Here is an 18709-nt window from a genome sequence, read left to right as displayed (position 1 = left end):
TCTCCCTCTCTCTCTCCTCTCCTCTCTCTCCTTTCCCTCTCCCTCCTCTCTCACCGCTCTCCTCCTCCCTTTTCCAGCTGTAGCCTTCTTAATGTAGTTTAATGGCTTTACAAAGAAAGCCAGGGTGAGGAGCGCTTCTCAGTGGCTGTGGCTGGACCATGACCTAGCTGACCATGAACTTGGAGGGGCTTGAAATGATAGCAGTTCTGATCGTCATTGTGCTTTTTGTTAAATTATTGGAACAGTTTGGGCTGATTGAAGCAGGTTTAGAAGGTAAGGGAGTGCTTTTCAGTCACTTGTAAAAATCCTGTTTTGCAATTAAAAAAAAAATTATTTAAGGGAATGTTAGAGGCACCTGAGATGAGAACCCGAGAAATGTTATTTTGGGGTGGACATGCAGAAAAGCAGGTTTCTCCGGGTAAGGGAGATTATCAAAATAAACTTTTGGCAAGTTGCAGTAATGTTTTTGCAGCAGAATAATGCTATAACGCTGTGAGAAGCACTTTGAATCCGAATCAAAAACTGAGAAAATAAAGGGTAGATAATATGTGTCAGCTTATATTCAGAGCTTTTAGTCTCTGCTATTTCCGTTAGAGTTGTGTGTATATTACCCTCTTTCCATTCTAACAGCAAATGCTATTTGTGTATGTTGTGGGATGCGCTTGTGTTAAGAGAGAACTGGATATGCACGTACAAATTCTATGGCTTAAGGCTGAGGAACAAGCTTTCTCATGAGGTTTTCTGCAGGGGTGCCGGTGTTATCTGTTTTGCAATCTCACCGAGACTCTAAGTGAGTCTCCAACTCCTGTGACAGATTGTAACATGGATTCTAAACAAGCAGTGGCTTTGCAAGTGTTGATATTTATCTTCACTGGAGACTGGTCCTTCATTCTTAAGAACTCTCTCTCCCTTAAAAAGCAAGGTGTGTTCTTTGCTTGTATCTCTGCATGGACTGAGCGTGTCTCCAAGAATCTGAGTAAATTTCAAGTATTATTTTCTTATCACTCAGAATGGAAATGTGTTTGTGCTCAGCCAGTCATTGTTTCTCAAAAGTTGACAGTGCAGTTTTCAAAACCATCTCCTGCTGCTGCTGGTCGGGGTTGCTGTGTTGTCCTCACTGGAAGTTCTAAAGTTGGATAAACATAAAGAATATTAGCAAAGGCTTCACATCTTCAGATAATCTAATTCTCCCAGGAAGGCTGCCACAATGTGACATAAATATGATTACCTTTACAAATAGCAAACATCAAATTAAAATAAGTGTGTCACACTGATGTAGGTTACCAGAAACCTACATTTATAACTAACTCATTGGAAGGCGGAGGAGGGGCGGAAAGCAAGGTTTATTAAAGTAATTTTAATGGAACTTTGCAGAATGCATATTGTGGCCCTTTCTGAAGGAAATGTTTGGTAGTTTCAAAGTGAGAAAAAAATGTCTAAATTTTGGAAATGGTCAGTGCCTTTTAAATTGACTGTATTTTGTGTATTTTCATGAGATGGATAACTTGGTTTGACTTCTCTGTGCACTGCTGTAATTTTACCTGATGGTTATGGCTGGGACATCCTATTTGTTGTGCTGGATTTTATGATCTTTTTCCTTTCTTTGAGACTGCAAGCTTCATGGGCATTATCAGAATTCCTAGCTCTTTGGAGGGACTAGAGGCGTGGTCCTTTTTTACACTCTATGTACAGGGTATTGATTCTTGGTTTTGTGATGATGGCTATTATAGTGTTTGATTTGTTTTTTTTTTTTTTCAGTAACATAAATATTCATGTCTCAGATAATAACTTGTTTTTGGTTCTTCTAAGGAGTGCTAACCTCTAGGAAATGTTCAGTATTCTTTTTCCATTATAACTTCTATGCAAATCTGTCCTGATCTGCATGGGAAGTTTCTTTCATGAATTTTATACTGTATTGTTAGTATTATTATTAACAGTCTACTAACACTGCAGAGAGAATTGAATGTCTGATAAACTTCACTACAAACCCTCATCTGATTTCCAGTATTTTTAAAAATTACTTTTAGATTGTAAAATATTAGTAACCATATTCAAGTGGAATTATACATATTACTACATAAACAGGGGATGTGTAAATAAATAGTGTCCTTTTCTTATGAAATATGTATCAGATAAAACACAATGTGAATTTAAAAGTCATAAACCTTCCTAAAGAGTTTCCAAAATATTTTCTGGAGATATAATATAAATAAGTTGATGTGATAGCTCATATAGTTTGTATATATACCCTAAAGTTATGGAGTTTAACTAGTCAAAAGAGTAAACAGTATTTAACATTAAAGCTTTGCCCATCTCCTGAACTCTTCTTAATACAAACGAGGAAGCACTGACACCCAGCACTGACATTCAGATCTATTTCCCCACAGGAGTGCCTTTCCCAGCCGTCTACATGTCCTAGTTGGGGGATACTGGCTTGTTTTGTCATTTTTTACTTCTGTTTGTAGACATGTCCTATGAAAGAACTTGAGATTAAGTATGGGAAATTAAACTTGGTTTAAAATCAAGGATGATTTCGTTTAGTGGTTTACCTAAATGTTTGAAACTTTTCATTTCACTTCAGAACTGTTCAACAATGTGAGTGTTACTCAAAATAGAGCTTGAATTATAATTATCATTATTAATGATTTATTGTGTTGAATTCTGAAGGGCAGAGAAAATATAATATTTATATAACATATTTTCTTGTCTTTAAGCTGTATTAAATAAATGTACTTTAGAATAAATTATTAACATGAAAGTTTAAAGAATTTGTAGTTTCTTCTTTCTGAGTTCTTTAAGTTTCCATTTCTTGTGGGAAATGTACCATTGGGTGTTCGATGTTCTTCTGTATCAGTATATATACATATACATTGACATATATAAACAAATATGCTACCTATAGACCCATCAAATGTTTACAAACAAATAGTTTGACATCTGGAAAGTAAAATTATTTAACGTGAAAACATAAATAGTAATAAATTATGTCTCCTGTGTTGTTCTTTGGCCTCCTACCTCATAAGTCATGTCTACCTCTCTCAGTTTAAGATGAGAAAGCTAGTCTTGATAATCTCTATGGAAATTTCTATTTCATAAAATTATATAGGTCTACAAGGTAACTACAGATAAATAGTTATGTAACCTTTTGCATGACAGGGTATCAATGGCCTACCTTGTAAACAGTAGACAATGCAGTTGTTAGACTTCTCTTCCTATCATCTGGTAGGCTAATTCATCACACCCCAGGGAATTTGTTCCTTGCATTTCCAGAAAACATAAAAATGTCTGTTCTTATATCTCTAGAGTTTGATATTTCAGGCTACTATTTCAATCTGTTCTGATTATCTAGTTTCTCAAAATTTATGCAGTCTCAGTAACAATATGCATATGATAGTATACTTATTTTTTAAATTTAGTTAAAGTTCAATAAAATTCATTTCTAATTAAATAATGGTAGCTAATGATGGCTAGGGAGTTTTGAGTACTGATTGCATTTCCAGAGGACTTGGATACAATTCCTAGTGCCCACAGGCTGTCTCACAATCAAGTGTAATTCCACTGCCAGGGTATTTGACACCCTCTTCAAGCCTCCTTGAATACCAGGCACACAGGTGGCACACAGACACACATTTAAACAAAATACGCATAAAATAAATACATTTAAAAAGAAAAGTAGCATTGACATTGGCTGATATGCATATGGAGCAATAGTGCCAACTGGAGCAAAGCTTTAAGGATAGTAGATAATTCAGTGGCTGGGGTTTTGTTTGCTTGGTTGGGTTTTGTTTTGTTTTGTTTTGTTTGTTTTTAACATTCTCTTTCTTTGGTAAGTAGTTTAGGACACTCCAGAGCTAAGATAATTTGGAATATGCCTTAAATTTCACAACATAAATTGCATCTTCTCTAACCATAAAAATAAAAGTAGCTTTCTGCTAACACATTCCAGAGGGAAAAATGAATAAAAAAAGTAATGGCAAAGCTATTTCATTATGTCTATGGAAATACCTCCTTTTCAGCCAAATACATACAGGATCAGAATGAAGTGGTAACTGAATGAAGAGAGAACAATTATTCTATCAAGCTACAATAAAGAGGAAATGTTTCAAAACTATACTAAAATTCAACTTGAAAAAGAATGCTCCTATTGACTGTCTCTTACAAGAAAACAGATACACTGATGATGCATATATGTCCCTTTATTTTTACTTTTTTTGTTGTTTTTTGTTTTGTTTTTGTTGTTTTGGTTTTTTGTTTGTTAGTTTGTTTGTTTTTTTTTTGTTTTTTGAGACAGGATTTCTCTGTAACAGCCCTGGCTTTTCTGGAACTCACTTTGTAGACCAGGTTGGCCTCACACTCACAGAGATCTACCTGTTTCGGCCTTCTAAATGCTAAGATTAAAAGTGTATCTCACAATGCCTGGGTATTTCACCTCAATTTATTTAGCAGCTATGAGTAATTCTAGACTAACAGCTTCCTCAAAGTATTATACATTAGCATATTTTAAGGATAACCATTAAAACCTGTATCATTAGTTTTTTTATATTGTTGACACATGTGATTCTGAAACAAATACAAATCCATTCTATCCACCCATGATCAATATCATGCTGACTGGGGATCAAGTAACAGACTGTGGTGATTTGAGTAGGGAGATATTATTCCCATCTGAAACTGTTAATTGAATCTCATGAAGAAAAATTACAAAACAATCTCTTGGAATCCTCCTAAAAATACTGTCTTCTAAAAATAAGTCCTTCTACAGTGTAGCAATTAAGTAAATAAAACTCCTTGAATACTTCAATATACCATCTTTTAATGCAATGTGAGAATGAAATTAAGGAATATTTTCACCATTTGACATTTTTAGCGACCAATTATAGTAAATAGTTTATGTCTTACTAAAACATTAATACCCAAAGCGCAGACTAAGGGGTAAAAACAATTAATACAATCAGAGGCTACACCTAGAGTACCTAGAGCTATTTTGTCTTGAACATAGTCACAACTTCACATCTTATTCATCCTGAGATTTTAGATTATTAATTGACCTCCATAATTCTATAAAATTATCATAAATAATTTTATTACCTTACTTGATTGAGAATTACATGCAAACTGGACTAATGTTAAAATTCTTATAATATAATAGTATAATAGATTTGACTTCATCTTGGTTCTCTGAAATTGGCATTGTCATCTTAGATATAAAAATCTTAGTAGCTTAGGGTGAACTAACCTATAACTCATAAAACTGAAATTCAAGCTTAGAACATCAAATTCCACATCCTGTTTTATAATCCTAATATATTACATATTACATTAAAATGACAATGGCCAATAATCTTGAGGCAGGGAGACAATGTTAAATCAGGTATCAATAGTAAACAGGCTCTATAAACCTTTGTTGACTATAATGCACTAAGCATGTTGTAAAGAAGAGTCTAAAGTCTGTCTTATCAACTACATAAGATTTCTATAGGATAGTGGATGAAATGGAAGTAGAATAAGTATAAATGACCACTTGATAACTAAGACCATAATCTCTTTGGGGGGGGGAGTGATGGGAGGATTACTGAAAATAAACTTGTCATTCTTGTGAAAAGAGAAATTCAATTTTGCTGTTATGCAGTGTGAAGATTACCTAATGACAGGATCTGAGACATATAGAGTAGATTGATTAAACAAATGGCAGATACAACAATGCGAACAATATGGTAGTAGCATTCTGAAATAATGCACCAAAAATTATTAGAAGCTGAGGATAGCCTCTCTTGAGATTTAAGCTTTGATTGAGATAGTTACCCACACAAAACAATTATTCTAGCCTTTATTAGAAAGTATAAAACAAGAAGGAACATAGGTAATTCTAGCCACTAGGGAGAATAGAGGGTAGGTTGAATACCAAGTTTAGCCAAGAACTTGCAAACAGTATGAAAGGAGACTGCATATGCTATTCCCAGAGAATCCTGTCAAATATGCAAGAATTCAGATGTTGATATTTTGTAGAAGACCAGCTGAAGATGTAGGCAGAATAAGAACTTACTTAAGTTCATGAAGTAATAACAAAAGAGTCTAGATTAGTTCCAGTGTTATAATAGATAAGGGCACTGATCCAAATGTCATTCATTATGACTACAGAGGGTAAATACTTCAAATGGGATAAAGAAAACAAAATAAATAAAAGTCATATGTAATATGACAATTCTATGCAAAAATTTCCTGTACAATTTAAAGATAATTTTGATTTTTGCATCCAAATTTATATAGATGCATTGGTGAAAAAAAAATATATATATGTTGATGAACTGAAAATATGAGGAAGAAGGGCAAATAAGGGACGGGGTATGTACAATTTATAAAATTGAAGTTTTGACTTATCAAGACTGCACAGAATGGAATCAGAAATTACCTGAATCAAATCAATCATTCCACACATGGAAAAAACTGAGTCCCGGAGAGATGAAAAATCCCTCTTTTCACCAGGACTGGCTTTTAAGAGGAAAGTAGAATGGATTATACTCTGAAGATAAACTTTAAGCATGATCTGAGTTCTATAAAGTTCTTATCTTAATTGCAGCCTTTCTTTTCTTCTAGTGGACCAATCACTCTGCAGTTTGGCATTCTAAGGATCTGGTGACAGTGCAGTGGTTTTCCAGAGGATCATCCTCATTAGACACAAGTGCAGTATAGAGAATTCTGGACTCAACTTGTCAACCATACCTGAAGTGCTCTATATCATTAAGACTTGCCCGTTTAAGTTTTATAGTAGATATTAGTTACTATATGATAGCCTGCATAATTTTTGGCCCAGCGAATGAACTTCTTCAGTGCCAAGTTTAAATTCCAAATGCATATATGTCCAGGTAGTCATTCTAGATGTTCATTATCCTAATTATTTAAATCAGAGAGTTGACCCTTTTCTCTCTCAGCACTTGCTCTATTGCCATAATCTCACAGGGAACCACCCTAACATCCTATTCAGGACTTGAACGTGTGGTGATACACGCCTACACTCTTAGTACTAAGGAGGAAGAAGCACAAAGATTAGAAATCTGAGACCACTCTGTGCTACACTGTGTATTCCAAACCAGCCTGAGTTCCATACACAGTGGCATGGGTTTAAAACCAAACAGTAGCTTGAGTTATAACTCCGTGGTAATCCACTTGCCTAGCATGAATGGGAACCTAGTTCTCATCCTTAGAATGATAATAATAATAAAAGATACTGCTTTTGGAGCATTGGCTTTAAAAAGTATTTGAATATGTCTGGAGACTTATCATAAAAGATAAACCTCATTCCTAGTATTGTATCGATGGTAAGTTTCAGTTCTTATACAGACACTATGGAATTTAAATGCACAAGTTATAGACACAAATCCAGAGAAATAAGATGATCATTAATGACGTCCCAGCTCTAACACATGTAGCTGCTCTATGGCCTTGCGAAGGAACCACCATCTTCTTTGTCTCAGTTTCATTTTATCTTACACTGATATTGTCACTGCACTTTTGATTATTCTTATGTGGTTTGGGATGAGTTAGGGTTTATGTATGCTTAGATATCTGCCTACTTTAGAATAAATTATTTGTGTGTGTTCCCATTATAGGCACATACCTTACCTTTCATTCTAAACATTAGAGGCCAGCACTCAATATCCAAAACCAAAAGCCTCACTCTTTGCTTGCTAGGGAAGTGAGAAGCATGCTTGCAGACTTTAATGGTTCAAAACAAGGTTAAAGTTGTCTGAAGAGTGGTTGCTAACGGAAGGTTGGCAAGGGTCAACTGCATTGAGCTTAAAATAAGTTTTTGTAACTTATTTTTGTTTTATGTTCATTGATGCTTTAGCTAAATTATTAAAGGTGTCAGAAGCCTTAAAACTGGAGTCGCAGACAGGTGTGAGCTGCTGTTTGGTACTGGGATCGAATGTAGGTTCCCTAGACCAACAAGTGTTCCCAACGCCTGAGGTATCGCTCCAGCCCTTAAGTTTAGAATAAGTTTGGAAGGATGCTTCTCTCATAAGCGACAAAATTCACCCCCTTTCTTCAAACTTAACTACGAGACCCTTTCATGATAACTGTGTAAAGTCATTTGTTTGGAAACTTCAAAATGCCAGTCCCAAAACTTAGACACACACAGAAACCATTGTATAGCTATAAGCAAGGCAGTTGGGACCTCTTTTCTTTTAATGTCCTCTACTAAATTTCAGGATACTAGTTATAAAACATATACAGGAGGCAAAGTAGTTCATTTATTTACTCATTTACAAAATACATGTCTGTATAATGGTCCAGATGTTGTCATCAGCATATTAATTTACAGTAGCAGATATATTTCTGGTTATTGTGAATAAACTATTAAAGAAACAAAACAAAAAGATAAATGAGTGTATGAACTAATATTTAATAAATAAAAATGTAGATTATTATAACAAGACAAACACATGGTTGTATGATAGTGTAATTAGAGAAAGGCATTGTGATACACTAGTTTGTATAAAATACTTGAAAGAAATTAATATCTGTGATGGAGAAGAAAATATCTGACAAGCATCTATTCCAAAGAGCAGGCCTGTCCAGTTTATGTGTGGTTAACTAGTTGGGGATTTCTGTATTGAAAGTTGAGAGTCTAGTATAGTTGGAGCATTGTAGACTTGCCAAGGTATAGGTAGGAGCAATTGCAGCATAGTTAAGGCCATATCGTGCTGAACCATCCCAAGCCACAGGTTTTTATTTCTGATCATAGGAAGTCCCTGAAGTAGTGAGTTTATATAGTCAGTAGACAGTTATTGCAGCGTATGTTTATGCCCTGACATCAGTTCTCTATCAAAGCTGACAGTTGGAGTGTTTCTATGGAGTCTTCTCTGTGATACCTCACTGCCAGACACTTGTCAGGATGCAGATTCATTGTCTCTTGTCAAACTTCCTTTATCTTGAATAAGTGTCTGACTTGTACCGATCTTTACGACGTGCTCATGTTCTAAACAATCTTTATGAAGCAAAGCCTGCCCATATGCCTACCACAGCCTGTGAATGGACCCTGTCTTCCTATTTAACAGGCAGTTTCAACACCATGGTATAAACACCCATTCTTAATTGCATCATTAGGAACAACATCAAGTATCATAATATAACCTGTTTGGAGAAGAGATTTTGAAAAGCCAAATCACTATCTTCATGTATTTGCCATGCAAGACTATCAGAACAGTGCTGGTAAAAATATGACTCACAACAGAAGGAAAACCATGTTATGTTGCCTCCCTTTAGGTAGCTTCTACCTCCCTCACATATGAAATTCAGTGATTAAATATCTAAATTGAGCATATTCCAATTTGAGGGGAGAATAATATATTACTTCTCCAGCTACTTATATTAAAATATAATTTTTTGGAACTAAGATTCTGCAATTATTATCTAACCCCCTGATTTTCTGCATAAATTGGGACCTAGGAAGGTTAATTGACTCATTAGAAATCACACAACACAGTTTAGAAACATAGATACCATAATAATTACACTATCTATGATATAACAATAATTATATTCTAGGTGAGGAGCTAAATATTTAATACATTTTAGAATCTAATTTTTGTAAAACCCTGTAAGAATAACCTTATTATCCATAATTATAGAAAAAGCTGATTCTTTATTTACTTAAAAGATATTCTTTAGAATTTTTCATACTGTTGCTCTTTTCTTATTATCTTATTCTTGAGGCAATAGGTAAAGGAATTTTTTTGGTCCCTAGTAACAAGTAATTTGTAGAAAACAGTGGTGAGCCACAGTGTTGTCACAGAGTAAAGAGAGTAGAGAATCCTGGTTTGCTTAAGCAGTAAATCAAGAGTCTTTTCTCATTGTTGTAGACTGTTAATGATTAAGAAGAAACAGAGGAATACCCATTGCCAAGTTCTCATTCTGGAGGATTGTATCTGATGCCATATTATGGGTCTCAAATCAAAGAGGTGTCAAGGCTGAGACAAGAGTAGCCTTCAGTATTTTGTTCCCTATTCTAAGGAGAAATGAAGTATCCACGCGTTGGTCTTCCTTCTTCTTGATTTTCTTGTGTTTTGTAAATTGTATCTTGGGTATTCTAAGTTTCTGGGCTAATATCCACTTATCAGTGAATGCATATCAAGTGAGTTCTTTTGTGATTGGGTTACCTCACTGAAGATGATATCCTCCAGATCCATCCATTTGCCTAAGAATTTCATAAATTCATTGTTTTTAATAGCTGAGTAGTACTCCATTGTGTAAATGTGCCATATTTTCTGTATACATTCCTCTGTTGAGGGACAGCTGGGTTCTTTCCAGCTTCTGGCTATTATAAATAAGGCTTCTATGAACATATGTGTCCTTATTACCAGTTGGAACATCTTCTGGGAATATGCCCAGATTACATATGTAGCACAATATAGCCTAGTTGGCCATCATTGGGAAGAGATGCAAACTTCATATGCCCCAGTACAGGGGAATGCCAGGACCAAGAAGTGGGGGTGAGTGGGTAGGGGAGCAGGGTGGGGGGAGAGTATAGGGGACTTTCAGGATAGCATTTGAAATGTAAATGAAGAAAATATTTAATAAAAAATTTAAAAAAAAAAAGAGTAGCCATTGATGATCATGCCATCAATGGCCCAATGGCCCACTTTGCTAAACAGATTACATGCTCTGTCTTAAACACTATGTGCATGACTCATTTTGGCAATAATATTTAATAGCCAGTAATGATTGAAAATTTAAACAAAAATGCATATGAATGTATGTTCATAAAGTTTTAAGCATTGGTTATCACACTCAGAGATGGTCGATCAGATAATTGAATCCAGGCTGTCTACTTGAAGAACAAGCATTTTTAGCCAGCCTTAACCAGCTAAGAAGGTAGAGGTGCATAGTAGCAGAGATCAATATACCTGGAAGCAATTTAAGTCTAAAGACCAAAGCCTTTGTAGTGCCTTGAGACCCTTCTCACTTACATTAAAAATCAAGTATTAAAGCCTATGACAAGCACATTTTAAATGTATGATTTTATTTACTTTTGTTTCTTGTAAACTCTACTTCCCCGTTACATAATCTTCAAATCCAAAGAAAATTAATCAAAACCTACCCCAAGATATGCTGCCATTGTAATTTTGGAAGATATTGCAGTGATTAAATTCCATGCTTAGGACACAGAGAACACGATACAGTCTTGCTAGACATGAAGTTCCTATTAAGACCCCACATGCTCTTCAATGTCATGACCAGCCTGCCTAAAAACTGACTGAATGTGGATGTGCTGCTTTGACAAGATGCATTGCAGACTGCAGTGAGCAAGTTGTGCTCCTCCATATTGGAATGGCCCAGTCATTCATTAGACTTGTCTCTGTCTCAAGGGATTTCTGAATCGTGGCTGAGAGGAGCAAGCAGGGACTTTCCCATCAAGCAGGCATGTATTACTTCAGCAACTAGCTTGACCCCCACGTTGAGCCTTGGTTTATCAGGCTTTAGTGTATAGTTGTTGAGAAGATTAATAAGATGGATGGGCAATGATTGAACTTCCTTGTTAATATGTGCTCTAAGAAGTGACCATTAACTGTTAAGTTACAGCATAAGATGCCATTGAGGAAATGAGGTCGGCATCATTTATGCTGTACATGGTTATTAAATGTGTGCTACTTAGATGAACTCTAGAAATTACCACTCTACAGTTTGTTCTCTTTCTTTTGAACATTGGAATGCTTTCATTTCTTAAAATGCCCATTTTTCACTCATGAACTATGTTTACTGACCTTCTGCTCGTTATACTGACATCATGATTTCATGAGAAAATACTGCTGACGTCCCAGATACAGTGGAGGGTTTGGCTTTGGCTACAGGGAGAACTTTTCATGTGTCATACTCTACAGTCAGTCAGAAAGCAGAATATTAGTGTTGGCTAGAGTACATTCATAAAAAGTTAACCTGATTGATTGCTTCTCTCCTGCCTTATTTGGAAGCTGAAGGAGGAGGAGACATTTGGGAGGTAGAGAATGTGGATGTTTTAGGGAAAGAAAATATAATAGTGAGAATTCAGCCTGGGTGAAGTAAATTTACTCAGTCACTGTGAAGCAGTTGCCAGGGAAGGCTGAATGTTCATTTGAGATTTGTAGTTATTCTTTGAATCCTCTTCTGACTCACACAGAGTATGTTCATTTCTGGGTCCATTACAGAAATATTGCTTTTACCAGTCATTTTCAAAGACAAAGGCAGAGCCACATTGGAGAATGGAAAGCCATTGAGGAAACTGGAGCTGTCTCTTCAGTACACAAACACACCTCAGTTCCAAAGATGAAAAAAAAAAATGTATTAAATTATAGAGTCACCGCCATGAAAAATTAAATTGAATGGGGCAGGAAAAGTATTGAATGAGGAAATGAAAGCCACTGAAAATTCTGACTTCTCTATGGTGTGCCCTCAATGGTGTACTATATACTACTGTATCTAGTAGGGGTCTCATCAAGGGAATTCAGTGAATCTTGACAAACTCTATCTGATGCGTCATGATGGAAATGTTCAACTCAACAGTCTCAGATTGCCTTTGAAGTAACTGTTCAATATGTTGGAAGAACGTATGTTCTCCTGAAAGGTTTTATATTAGTTTCTTTTCACACCTAACTTGACAGAAGAAATTTAAAGAAAACAGAATCTATTCTGGGTCACTGTGTGAGGGTATAGTCCATCACAACAGAGAAATCAGGATTGCAGAAACCTGAAGCCACTTATCATATCCACACCACAAACAGAGCCATGGACATATGTGCTAAGTTTAAGTTCCCATCCCTACCCCCACATTTTTCCCCACAGAGTCCAAGATCCCAGCCAAAGGACTAGTGCCACTTTATGGAGAATGTCTTTTCTCATCTCAATTAAACAAATCAATAATCTCACACATGTGCCAGGGTCCTCATGCACCAGAGGATTCTTGATGTCATAAAATTGACATGTAAACTTCACAGTCATGATTGTCTATACACTATGCCTTCATGAGTGGAATAAAGTTCAAACAATGGTAAATCCATCTATAATCTTAGCATTCAATAGGCCAAGGCAGGAGGGTTATAAGTTCATGGACAGCCTGAACTATATTCTAAGAATGTTTTAAACAAACCCCCAACACAAAAAGGAAGGCTTTTTTCCCCATGACATATTTTAATTTTGATGTGTTTATACTTATCTTCTGTCTTCAGTTTTTAGCTACTAATCCCTTTATGAAAATTTATCCTCTATTAATCACAGATTCTGTGTCCCACAACCAAGCCACATGTTCAGTGGTTGCTAAACTCAGTGTGCCCGATAAATTTTGCATGTCCTTAAACACTTGCATACTTTTATATACAAGCTCATATGAACAAATGTTAGATTTAGGAGTGCAAATGCTAATGTCTTGCTTGCATTTATATTCTCTGATAACATAAGCTATGAAACATGTCAGTTAGTATACATTGGTCCTTTGGGACATTTCAAATGCTATCCCGAAAGTTCCCTATACCTCCCCCCGCCCCTGCTCCCCTACCCACCCACTCCCACTACTTGGCCCAGGCNTTCCCTTGTGCTGGGTCATATAAAGTTTGCAAGACCAAGGGGCCTCTCTTCCCAGTGATGGCCGATTAGGCCATCTTCTGCTACATATGCAGCTAGAGACACAAGCTCAGGGGGTACTGGTTAGTTCATATTGTTCCACCTACAGGGTAGCAGCCCCCTTCAGCAAAAGGATAGGTTTTGAAATGGCATACACAATGAAGTTCTCATTATTGACTATGTACATATGATGGAGAAATGGAACTCTGACATTTTGCCTCTACTTTGAACATTTACATTTACCAATGCATCCATATAAAATTAATATTTACTTTTAATAAAAAATAATATCTATATAAGATACATAGTTCTATCTCAAAAGAGAAAAGTACTTTGGAACATAGGAATACCAATTTAAAATCTTTTTGGTTCAAAAAAAGTTATTTAAAATTGAAAAGTTGTTAGCTTGTGTCTAGCTTAAAAGCAAGAGAAATCAGGGGGACATCTTGGAGCTAACACTTGATTCTTATGGAGTAAAGTTGACATTCTAACTTTAAGAAAAAGTTTCTGGCATGCATGATAAAGAGCTGTGTTTACACATCCTGGGAAGTCAAGGAAGTGATCAGTGGGTTGTAAAAGATGTTTGGCTGCTCAAACTCACTTACCTAAAAGAGATCCCCATCCTCAGCAGTTTCTATGCAGCAGAACGCTTAGGAACAAATGACTTTCTGCTCCTTGATGTGTTTTGCATCATGAGTTCAAAAAGAGAAGTTTGGTCTGAGCATAGGTTTGTAAGGAAGGACGAAGAGGGTCAGGGGTTTGCTTCTGGAAATGCTCACCCTCCCTCACGTTTGAGCATCAGTAATTTTCTTTCCCCAGCAGCAACCTGCTTGCAGCTGCCCGCAAGCCATTCATGCGAAACTCAGGTAGGAATTATTTAATGTGGGAAGCAGATTAAAATAGGAAGCAGTGATAAAATGAGACTTCACAGGAGTGCAGAGATTCTATTAAATGTATCTCCAAAATGGAATTCTCAATGCTTCCCATACTTTTTCTTCTTTCCTTCCAATTTACTTTATAAAACTTAGCTATAGAGACCATTCAGGTAACTCTTTTCTTTTTTATTACTGGATTTTATCTTTTTTTCTTTTTCTTTTTCTTTTTTTTTTTTTTTTTTTTGGACTAATAATAGCTTAGAAGTTTAGGCTGCCATAGATTCCAATTAAGAGAATTCAAGGTGGGAGAAACATTTCCTACTTTAGGCTCTATGCCATTTTGAAATTCAACCTAAATAAGATATTGTCTATACTTTCAAAGAACTTGGGCCCCAAATAATTTCCCTCAACTGTCATTCATGAAGAAACTTGGCCTTACGATCTGTTTTGCATCTTCATCTGGACTCAGTCAATAGGTAATTGATGTTAGCAAATGAGTATGAGGATTACCCATAGAACTGTGGTAAAGTATAAGGAGAAATGTCATCTACATCACGTGTAGTCACAAGCAAAGAGGAACCAGGCCATGCTTCCTTTGAGTTGACCAGAGTTGTATTTCCGGTAGTCAAGAGTATTTTTTCTGGGTGGGTCATTAAAATAAAGTATTATAGTTTAAGTATGCCCAGCCTAAGCAAATACCTATTCACGGCTAAACTGCAGAATAAAACCTAGTTACAGGTTTTATTTCGAAACCTGCAACTGCTAGTTTCTGGTGCTCAAACAGCTACTGTTGCCAGTACAACAGAATCATTTTTAGTGAGAAAGAAAGAATGCTTAATTTAAACTTACTGTGCTTGTAGTTAGTGAGTATGGGCTATGAGAGATTTTCAAGTGAGATAAATGTCCACAGACTAATGCTACTTTGATATTAGTAACCCAAATTATATAATGTTTTTCTTCTAAATGTGTTTTTAAATATTTTCAGTTAGAGGCTTTTAGACCTTCCAATAATAAAGGCATGAATGGAGCAGTAGGTGGGAGTGTCACAGAAGGAAAAGAGAATACTAGGTGTCCTTGTAACTCTTTTCATAGGTTACTGAAATTCACTGAATTAGGTTGAAATCAGTCCTTAATACTGGGGATACCCCTGATTCTTGTGTTGTATGGAAATAGAAATGTTTCAGGAAGTCAGTCTTATGATTTAGTGGGATTGTATACATGATATGCTTTGTATGTTTATGGTTTTATTGTGATAATATTCAGACAGCATAACAGCACATTCTCTGTTTCAACTGTAGGTAATGATTATAAGAGATAGGGTAGGTTGTTTAGTATATATTGCTTTTTCAGATGTGTGAACATGTGCTAATGTGAAATGTGTATCATTTTGCTTCCATTAACAGTTATGCTTATCATTTGGAAAATAAAATGCAAACTCCAGACACTACAACATTTGTGAAATAAAAACTGAAGTCGTTATAACATCATCAGTATGTCTCTTCTCTGTTTGTATAGTATTTCTGGAAGAAAGGCCATTTCTAAAATGTCTTCAGGATTTTTCAATGGCTAGGCAAGTTTGAGAAGGCAAGGTCACTCTACAGAAGATCTTTGGATGCCTTTTAAGGGATCTGTAATCACCCTGTAAATGATTGTGGACACCCTGTGGTATCAGCCTTCCTAGGAAACTCAAAACAGACTAGAACATTAAAAAAAAAAAACAAAAAAAAAAAAAAAAAAAAAAACAGGATAAGAAAGCTTGTAAACAAAGCAGCCTGCTTTTGTTTAATCTAAACAATGTTTGCCTCCTATTAACCTCCTAGAGAATACTTGTAAGAGATGGATTAAGCTATTTGCTGCATACAATAGTGGAAAGATCATGAACAATACATCTGAAGTGTTGCATTAGACCCTAGACCCTGTCCTGTGATTAATTCTTATAATTACTATTATTATTATTATAACCTGTTTTAATTATGTCTAAGTTTTCTTATTTACAACAAGAGATTAACATTTTAGCCCACAAAGCATATAATAGAATTAAATAACAGATTGAATTTATAACCCTGATGCATTCCCCCCCCCCCTTTCTCTGATGAATGAGAGGACATTTGCAGAGGTTTCCAAAGACATCAAATCCGGAAGGGTTTATCTGGAAAACTTATCACTGAGGAGAAATGCCTCTGATTGAGGTTTGAAATAAGATGTACAAGGTCCCATTCTTTGAAGTATTCACTTGTCAGTGGAAGAACTCCCAGGAAGTACTCTGTTTCATGGGAAACTTTATCCTTAATAAGCCTGAGTTCCCCATTTTGTCATTTTTAGAGTCAGATTGGTGTGTCCTCTTGTATGTACTGCTTTATTTCTATCTGTTCAACCAATCCTTATGTCACAGCAAACAGGTATGACATCCTTCACACAGGCCAGTAGCTAATACACCATTTTACTCTCTACACGAGGTACACTTTCGATGGGACCCAATCACACATTTCATTTGCTCTTCATACTCTGATCACTGGAATTCTGATTCCAGTGCTGAGGTCTGTGAAACTGGCCTTCAAAATATGCAAAGTAAAAGATATAAGGGGAAAGAGAGCCTTGAAGATAAGTGGAAGACATTACAGGGCATCCTCTTTATATCTGCATTTAAATGGAAAAGAAACGGAATGAGGCGAGTAAAAATGGAAATACAGGTCCCAAGTCCAGCAGTGAAGAGTCTTCAGTGAGGATCCATGCCATCCCTTAGGAACTATCTTCTTATGTTTGCAAAGAGTATCATTCTAAGCCAAGCTAGTCTTTACTTTGTGCAGAGCTGGGTCACAGACACTTATTCTACTGCTTTCTAACACTTCAGCTCCAATAGTTTCTTGACTTGTTTTCCCATGAAAGACGGTTGCTCATTAACTGCTTGTTAACATCAAAGTGTATTTTCCTTTATGATTTTAGATCTGATAAAAAGAAACTAGGCATATGCAGTAATGTCTCAGAAACCCAAACTGCCTCATTTAGACTGTACGGTGATTTGGACACTGAATTGAGATTCTGAGCAACTAGCTATTCATAAAGCATGCAAATATGTTAGTCTAAATAAGACTTGAAGTGGGAAGCATTTAAAATACTGGTGCAAGTCAATTGTTTGTGAGCAACCTCCAACTTCCTCAGACATCATTTAAATAACGCTTGTAATTAAAATTATTTTTATCTGTTCATTAAAAGTAAGACTTTAAAAAAGGTGCCAAAGCTGCTTTACTTTGTTATTCTAGGTTGGAATAATACTCAAGCTTAAAATAGATGCTAACAGATCAACCTAGGTCATCTAGGAAAGAGGAATTGCTTATTTGTGTCTTCTATAAAGGCAAAATACAACAAGATGCGACAAAGCAGATAACGGGAGATGATGAAAAACACTGATGAAGCATTTTGAATTGATGAAGGCTGAATCTCAGGTAGTGGCTGCCAGGATCCATGGTAACCATGAAATCTCCTTCCCTGACAGATGTTTTAGATGGGCACTGATGGAGAGGTATTAGTGATGTCTTCTCTGAAGCTTTACTCTAGAGTGATTGTAGCTAAGGTATAGGGGAACCCCCATTTCCCACATCATTACTGGAACTCAAAGCAGGCTAGCCACTAATCACATACTAAGTCATTAGAGCTCCTCACAGATCAGATTAAAGTTAATAATTCACCTAAAACATCCTGACACCTGCCTTTATCTTTGCCAACTTCCTCCATCCCATCCCCATCATTCCTAAAGAGCATTTTACTCATAAACCATGTGGACAGAAAGTGTGCCTCAGATTCTTCTTCTAAGCGACCTAGATCAAGTAACTTGCTTCAGTGTATTTCAACTTCATTTTTCTGTGAGATTATCTATTCAGTGATAAGTACCTAGTATCATGGACAACCTTAAGCAAGAAATCTATAAGGACAATTACTTATATGATTGCTGCTTTTTCATATATTCTGAACCTTTGCATTAGTGTCGAAGTCTAGCTGCATTAAATCACTTATCAAAAATAAAATGACTTTAATGATTGTCAACTTGACCTGATGGTGGCACACCTAGACGATTATCTAAGTAAATGTTCAGATGTGCTTCTAGTGGCCAGTCAAAGACAACTATATCAGGAGAGCACTGGTCTAATGGATGAATTGATGTCTTGGTTCATAATGTGGTGGCATTCTTTGTAGGTGATAAGAAGTAGGAGCGTTAGCTACTTGGAGTAAGTAGGACACAAGAGAAT

The 18709-nt window shown here is 36.0% G+C and overlaps 1 protein-coding gene across 2 annotated transcripts in view; it reads left to right on the top strand.

The window, feature by feature from the left end:
* Kcnip4 (potassium voltage-gated channel interacting protein 4) overlaps positions 1-18709 on the top strand; it is a 1094684-nt gene that overhangs the window by 623745 nt on the left and 452230 nt on the right. Inside the window, exon 1 of one of the 2 annotated variants that reach the window (XM_021211130.1) lies at positions 82-273. The exons of the other annotated variant lie outside the window; for it this stretch is intronic. Within the exon in view, the coding sequence (XP_021066789.1) occupies positions 174-273 (100 nt within the window). The 5' untranslated portion in view covers positions 82-173. Of the gene's footprint in view, positions 1-81; positions 274-18709 lie in introns of those variants that run through there. 2 annotated transcript variants of the gene reach the window in all.

The sequence above is a fragment of the Mus pahari genome, chromosome 13 (assembly GCF_900095145.1).
Source record: "Mus pahari chromosome 13, PAHARI_EIJ_v1.1, whole genome shotgun sequence".
NCBI classification, from domain to species: Eukaryota; Metazoa; Chordata; class Mammalia; order Rodentia; family Muridae; genus Mus; species Mus pahari.
This window is presented reverse-complemented; position numbering and strand designations above follow the sequence as displayed.